Below are 7,449 nucleotides of genomic sequence, written 5' to 3' on the forward strand. Positions count from 1 at the left end.
CGCCGAAGGGTAGGTTGCGACAGTTGGCGACTCCACTGAGGAATATGAATATTGTATTGAACGGCCCAACATCAATGCTATATTGATGGTAAAGGGAATGACAGTTTTGCAATATTCTTTCCTCATACATTTTCTTTTTCCATTTAAAAGTTGTGTACTTAACTAATAATTAGTATAGCTGCAAGTGCATAGCTAGTTGTCTCTGTTCTCACTTCTACAAGCATGTTTCTTTTACACTGTCATGCAGGATATGCTATTGGGTTCAATGGATACTTCGGCTACAGCAATTGAGTGGACACTTTCAGAGCTCCTAAAGAATCCACAGGTGATGAAGAAAGTCCAAATGGAGTTGGAAACTGTGGTGGGTATGCAGAGGAAGGTGAAGGAATCAGACTTGGACAAGTTGGAGTATTTGGATATGGTTATAAAGGAAAACATGAGGCTCCATCCAGTGGCACCGTTACTAATGCCACACCAATCGATGGAAGATTGCATGGTTGGAGATTTTTTCATACCAAGAAAATCAAGGGTGGTAGTAAATGCATGGGCAATTATGAGAGACTCAAGTGCATGGAGTGAGGCAGAGAAGTTTTGGCCAGAGAGATTTTTTTTCTGAAATAAGTTCATTTCATTTGTGTGTAAATAAAATCTTGAATACAAAGTGATATGTACTAAAAAAAATATGGTGACTAACATAGAATTGCGACTACCTAACTAAAAAGGTGAGCAACTCAATTAGCTTTTGATAAGAATTTAATCTATGGAAAATCAAAGAACAATATGTCAATAAGATTTGTGTTGAGTAACCTGATTGCAAAAGCAGTGTGGACAGCAAGGTCAATCTCTGGAGCTAACAAGAAGATGATTGAAACACTAGCTACTAGGAAGAAGGAAGAGTATCTGAAGAATCTGAAGCTTGGTCGGATTTTTAAACTATACAAATTAGAAAAGGTCGAATAATCATAAATTAATAAATTCTCTGTAACTTTCGGTTCAGAACATTCACAACAGTTATTTTTCTTCCTTTCTTATAGTGCTAAAGTTCAAACACTAGAGACAAGTTTCACTATTCATTATAAACCATTTGAACAAAAAGAATCATTATGTAAGCAAGTTTAAAACATATACAGATATCTAGACACATATTACACTGACATGCAATATTTTAAAAGCTAATAGTCATTATAATGTTTTTTATAATGTAACATTTGGTTCAAATCAGGTAATTGACAACAGATCCTTTTCTTTCTTTTTCTAAGTGATCAAATTCAAACACTATAGAGAGGTTTCAGTTACACTGCACAAACCAATTGAACAAATGGAATAATTGCGTAAAGCAAGTTTGATACATATATATTACACTGACCTGCAACAATTTAAGAGCTAACAACCATTACGATTGTTTTTGAAAAACCAAAAGAATATATTAATAGATTGGATATGGAACAAGTAGTGACCATTTCTCTAATTAAATTTTTTCTTTCTTCTCTAATTTTTGGTTCAAAACATGTACATTAAAAATACCATTTTCATTCTATTAGTAAGACACAAAAGATATGTGTCACTCTTCATAGTTCATAGCAAACCATTTGAACAAAAAACAATGTGTGTATGTGTGTGTGTGTTGCACTGACATTTCTAGAGCCTACAGTTCTAGAGACTGAGGGAAGAGGCTTGGGAAGAGCCTACAGTTTCAATTACATAATACCTTGAAAGAAAAAAAATTAGCATGGTAAAACTTGGGTTAATTTAAATAGCTTCAATTGATTTTGAGAGGAAATTGATGTCACAAGGGTCATGATGAGAGTTGCATGTTGTGACAGAAACCTTGAAGGTGTGTGCCTTTTGTTTCAGTGACATTGAGACAGTTATCTTAAGTTGGTGATTTCACAAAAACCTCTTAGGACACCATTCAGCTACCACGTTCTGTCTTATTAAGCATCATCTACATTCACCAAAATAGAGTTTTGGAGAGATTCTTGGGGGGTGGGTCGGATAGTCCCATTGCTACTTTTTAATTATAAAATAAAATTTGTAATTCACCAAAACTTTGCACTTGGCATTCTAACAATAAATAATTACAAAAGGATGGACACAAATTTTATGTCAATTTAATTCTACATAGTTTATAACTTTTACCTTGATACATAAATCAGCAATCATAATAGAACAAAGCTAAAATTTTGTATCTTTCATAACAGGTGGCATATATCAGAGAATAAAAAACTTTAGATCTATCCAAAACAAGTCCAAAACACAAGTCCTGATGCAAGCTCCATTGGAGCTTGTAGGCCTAGGATCTTCTTCATCAATGGATTCCTTTGCTTCTTGGAAGATTAATGGCAGCGGAATGGAGAAAGGAAGAGAGAGAAGAGACGCCACTTCAAGGAGAAGATGAGTCTAGAAGAAGCTCACCACCATAGGAGGCCATGGATAAGAGCTTGGAGGAAGAAGGAGATGAATGAAGGGAGAGGGAGAGAAGTGCACAAAATTTTGTGCTCTAAATGAGCTTTGAGATCTGAAGTTTAATATTCAAATGATCAAAGTTGAAAAAAATGCACACACATGACCTCTATTTATAGCCTAAGTGTCACACAAAATTGGAGGGAAATTCAAATTTCACTTGAATTTGAAATTGAATTTGTGGAGCCAAAATTTCACTAATTATGATTAGTGAATTTTAGTTATGGTTCAACCCACTAATCCAAGATCAATTCCAAGGTTCTCCACTAAGTGTGCTTAGGTGTCGTGAGACATGAAAAGCATAAAGGACATGCACAAAGTGTGACTATATGATATGGCAATGGGGTGTAGTAAGCAAATGCTCACCTCCCCCTCCAAAATTTAATTGGATTGGGCTTCTACCAATTCAATTAAATTTATTTCCAACCACACACATCAAATATCCACTTAGTGCATGTGAAATTACAAAACTACCCCTAATACAAAAACTAGTCTAGGTGCCCTAAAATACAAGGGCTGAAAAATCCTATATTTCTAGGGTACCCTACATACATTATGGAGCCCTAAATACAAGGCCCAAAAATAATGAAACCTTAATCTAATATATACAAAGATAAGTGGGCTCGTACTTAGCCCATGGGCCCGAAATCTACCCCAAGGCTCATAAGAACCCTAGGGCCTTCTCTTGCATCTCTGGCCCAATCTACTTGGAGTTTTCTATCCAATGCCCTTGCGGGGTAGGATTGCATCATTCCCTCCCCCTTGAAAAGGATTTGACCTCAAATCCCGAGGTTCTTGAAACTCTGGGCTTTTTCCCTCAACACCTGTAAAAATAACAAAAACATATGTATTAGTGGTGTTTAGTATGTTGAAGTAAGGTAAGGTCTGAAAACTCATTTCCTGGGCATCTTCCCATGAAGGAACATGGTTCCTCACCAACTCAATGAGTGGTGCTACAAGTATAGAAAAATATGGGGCAAACCTTTTGTAAAATTTTGTTAAGTCTTGGAAGCCCCAAATTTTTCTTACACTTGGTGGAGCGGGCCACTCAGGAATGACCTTTATTCTCTTAGGGTTCATGGGAACCCCTTGATCACAATTTAAAAAATTAAGAAAATTAAAGAAATAGAACATAGATTTTTCTGTATTTTCATGTTGATTATTCCTACCAAAGAGTATGAAAAACCTAAGGTGTCCCATATGAGTGCCTAAGTTTGTATTGAAACTAAAAATAAGAACAAACCTACCTAATGAGTCCCTATGTACACAAATCATGAAGATGTTGGGTGCACGAGTGATTTTACAAAAGAATGTTGCACCACCCAAAGCATTCATCACACCACCTATTTTAGGGATTTGGTGCCTAATAATACCTATTTTGGGCACCAACAAAGCACAAGGATTTAATCTCTTGCGAACCAAACCCCCATCCAACAACTCCTTTACTTGAGGAATAAACTCAAGCCTAAGAGATGTGGCAATGCTAACAAGTGTCTTTTTTCAAAGGAGAAAATGTGGAGGTTGTCTAAGAAGGGAAATTTCTTTAATATTTGTCTTTATTTCAAAATGTCTTTCCTTCTTAGCTAACCTCTTGGAGGAGACACTTACCTTTTTACACTCCTCCTTAACCATTAAAGGTTGTCCTTCTTCTTGGGGGTAGATCTCTTCACTAGATTCTTCCCATTTTGCTTCTTCACTTTTACTAGAGGAAGGTGAAGTAGTAGCCTCATCTTGGCTACTATAAATGTCTTGGCCCTTCATAATCATGGTTTTCTTGGTGGGGCATTGAGAAGTAATGTGTCCTCTTCCAAGACATTTAAAGCACTTCATGGAGCTAGTCTTCTCTTGCATACTAGCCTTAAGGGGTTGCTTTTCTATTGTCTTCCCCTTATCATCTTTGGGCTTAGAAGGTCTCACCCCTAAGATTCCTTGACCTTGGTCTTTATTTGGATAAGAGTGAGAGCCATAAGATTTTGAAGTAGACTTCCTTTTAAGTTGTTGCTCTACCCTTATTTCCCAATCTAAATTAGCCTCTACATTGTCCTTCCTATGGAAGTATGGGAGTTTAATGTTAACCTCTTGAGGCTTTCTTTCATTTTCTCTCCTATGGGAGTGAGGTCTAAGATGTGACCTATGCCTTCCTTCATAATAGTCACGAAGTTCTTCACTTAGGCTCTTGCAAGAGTTATGACTACTATAGGAGACATGTTTTTCTCTTTTCATTTCTTTCATTATTTTTCTTCTTTCTTCCTCTCTTATTTTCTCTCTTTCATCTTGACTTATTTCTTCCACTCTTTTTTTACCTTTTTCTTTTCTCTCTTGTTTTTCTTTCCACAACTTAAGGGATCTCAACTCATCTAATATCTTATACAAGGGGTCCTTAGGAGTAGAACCCTCACCATTAACACTAGATGAAGAATGAAGACTCATGTTGGTTCCTAAGTTATGGTTCTTTCTTGTTGGGGGTTTGAAAACAAAAGGTAAAATAAACTATGGTTGAAACTAGCCAAAATAAACACTAAAAGAGGTGTGAAAGATAAGGTAAAAACTAATTGGTAAAAGGCAAGCTATCTGGGCGGTTTGACAATGGAGGGTAAAGGAAATAAGCTATGAAAATAAGCAAGAAATTAAAGTGCAAGAAATGCAAACTAGGCGGATCCTAAGAGTGTTTGGATGACCTCATTTAAGGTTACCAACAAAACACTCACTATCCTAAGGGGAAATTGCCTAAAATTATTACACACAAATGGAAGTAGGGTGACCTAGCGGAGGCTCCCAACTTACTTCCAATGAAAGGCCTTTTTGTTACAAAATTTGAAAGCAAAGTAAATTGCCAATTACAAAATTACAAAGAAAAAAGTCCTCAATTGTGGTGGCTATTCTCTCTTTAGTGTTTCACTCAATTTGGAGTGCTTCTTAGTCCAATAGCTCTTAAGGTGGTTGGCCCCTTGCTTCTTGACTCAAATTCTTCAAGATATGGCACCAATCCTCTTTTTCAATTCCCTATATGGCAACTCACAAGCAAGGAAACAAAGAGACAAGCAATAACCAAAGACCAAAAAAAAAATGAAATGAAAGCTAAACCAATAGAGTTTTAACAAGACAAATTTACAAGGATTATTCAACAATTAAAGAAATGAAAAGCACAAAAAAGCAAGCTAGGACTCAAAGAGAAACCTAGAATGGCTCTAGAGTAGAGTAGAAAAACTCTAAAAAAAAAGACTCAAGAAACCTCTATTTTTGGCACTTGTTTTCACAATAATTTTCAATTGAAATTTCAGAACTAGGATTGGTATAAAATAGGCACCAATTATAGAACAAATTTTGAGCCAAAACAACAAGCACACTTTCCTTTCACTTTTCTTTTTTTTTCCTGGACACTGATTTTTTTGCCAATTTGTGATATTTTTCTTATTTTTTCCTTTAATCCAAATCGCTTGGTTCTTTTTTTTATAATTTTGGTCCAAATGTCTGGAAAATTCAGTAAAAGTTTCAGCTCAAAAAATGTAGTGACCAATTCCCAGTAATTTATACAAGTTTGTATGTTCAAGCTGCCAGCACCAGCGATTTCAACCTAGAAATCAAGAGTAGTGTTTATGTTGCTTAAGGCTTGGATAGTTACAATTTGTGTTTGCTTATGCTCAATTATCTTGAATAACACAATTCATGAGAGCTTAAGACTTATTTGATTCACAAATCCAGCCACAACTCAGCACCACAACTCAACTTCATCATAGGCATCATGTAGGAATCTTAGAAAACAAAAAAGAGTTCAACAACAAGACTACTTCTAGGAATTGATTTAGAACATGTTATGAACTAAATAACATGCATGAATTAGACTCAAAATTCAAAAGATAGGCTAAGAATGACAAGAATACATGAACAAATGTATCTAGAATTCAATCAACAAAATAAAAATTCAACACAAACTTAGAACATAATGTGACAATTACTATGACTAAACATGACTCTAAGACAACATGGATTAAGTGATTTACACTTAGATTTTTGTGTTTTTTTTTTCTAATCAATATTTTGGAAGAAAATTTAGATCTAAGGTTCAGCACATGAATATTACGAATGAAAAATGATAGAACCTAAAATCAACACAAAAACAAGATTCAAGAGTAGATCTACAAAATTTGAACCATAGAAATGCAAGAACAAGTGTAGATCTAAGATTTAATCGGTTTATTTTTTTTTAATCTACTCTAAACAGCACCAAACCACAAGACAATGGAGGATATACATGGAGAATAAGATGAAGAACAAGGAATTAAAGAGAATTCACCGAACAAAAAGATAGAGGAAGCAAAAGAACATCACCTAGATGAAGATGCTCTTGATACCACATGATGCAAGCTCCATTGGAGCTTGTAGGCCTAGGATCTTCTTCATCAATGGATTCCTTTGCTTCTTGGAAGATGAATGGCAGTGGAATGGAGAAAGGAAGAGAGAGAGGAGACACCACTTCAAGGAGAAGATGAGTCTAGAAGAAGCTCACCACCATAGGAGACCATGGATAAGAGCTTGGAGGAAGAAGGAGATGAATGAAGGGAGAGGGAGAGAAGAGCACGAAATTTTGTGCTCTAAATGAGCATTGAGATCTGAAGTTTAATATTCAAATGATCAAAGTTGAACAAAATGCACACACATGACCTCTATTTATAGCCTAAGTGTCACACAAAATTGGAGGGAAATTCAAATTTCACTTGAATTTGAAATTGAATTTGTGGAGCCAAACTTTGGAGCCAAAATTTCACTAATTATGAGTAAATTTTAGTTATGGTTCAGCCCACTAATCCAAGATCAATTCCAAGATTCTCCTCTAAGTGTGCTTAGGTGTCATGAGGCATGAAAAGCATGAAGGACATGCACAAAGTGTGACTATATGATGTGGCAATGGGGTGTAGTAAGCAAATGCTCACCTCCCCCTCCAAAATTTAATTGGATTGGGCTTCTACCAATTCAATTAAATTTATT

General features: G+C 35.6%; 1 protein-coding gene across 1 annotated transcript; it reads left to right on the forward strand.

Moving 5' to 3' along the window:
- The first annotated feature begins 265 nt into the window (after positions 1 to 265).
- LOC102666799 (cytochrome P450 71AU50-like) lies at positions 266 to 960 on the forward strand. The gene is made up of 2 exons (XM_006582556.1): positions 266 to 566; positions 824 to 960. Exons 1-2 carry the CDS (start codon positions 266 to 268, stop codon positions 958 to 960), a joined length of 438 nt encoding a protein of 145 aa, XP_006582619.1.
- Positions 961 to 7,449: the final 6,489 nt, after the last annotated feature.

Source organism: Glycine max, chromosome 6, assembly GCF_000004515.6.
Source record: "Glycine max cultivar Williams 82 chromosome 6, Glycine_max_v4.0, whole genome shotgun sequence".
Taxonomy (NCBI): domain Eukaryota; kingdom Viridiplantae; phylum Streptophyta; class Magnoliopsida; order Fabales; family Fabaceae; genus Glycine; species Glycine max.

Coding starts and splice junctions, on each gene's coding strand:
- LOC102666799 (XM_006582556.1), top strand. CDS start 266: ATGGATACTTCGGCTACAGCAATTGAGTGGACACTTTCAGAGCTCCTA. Junction 567..823: donor GGCAATTATGAGAGACTCAA/GTGCATGGAGTG, acceptor TTGCAAAAGCAG/TGTGGACAGCAAGGTCAATC.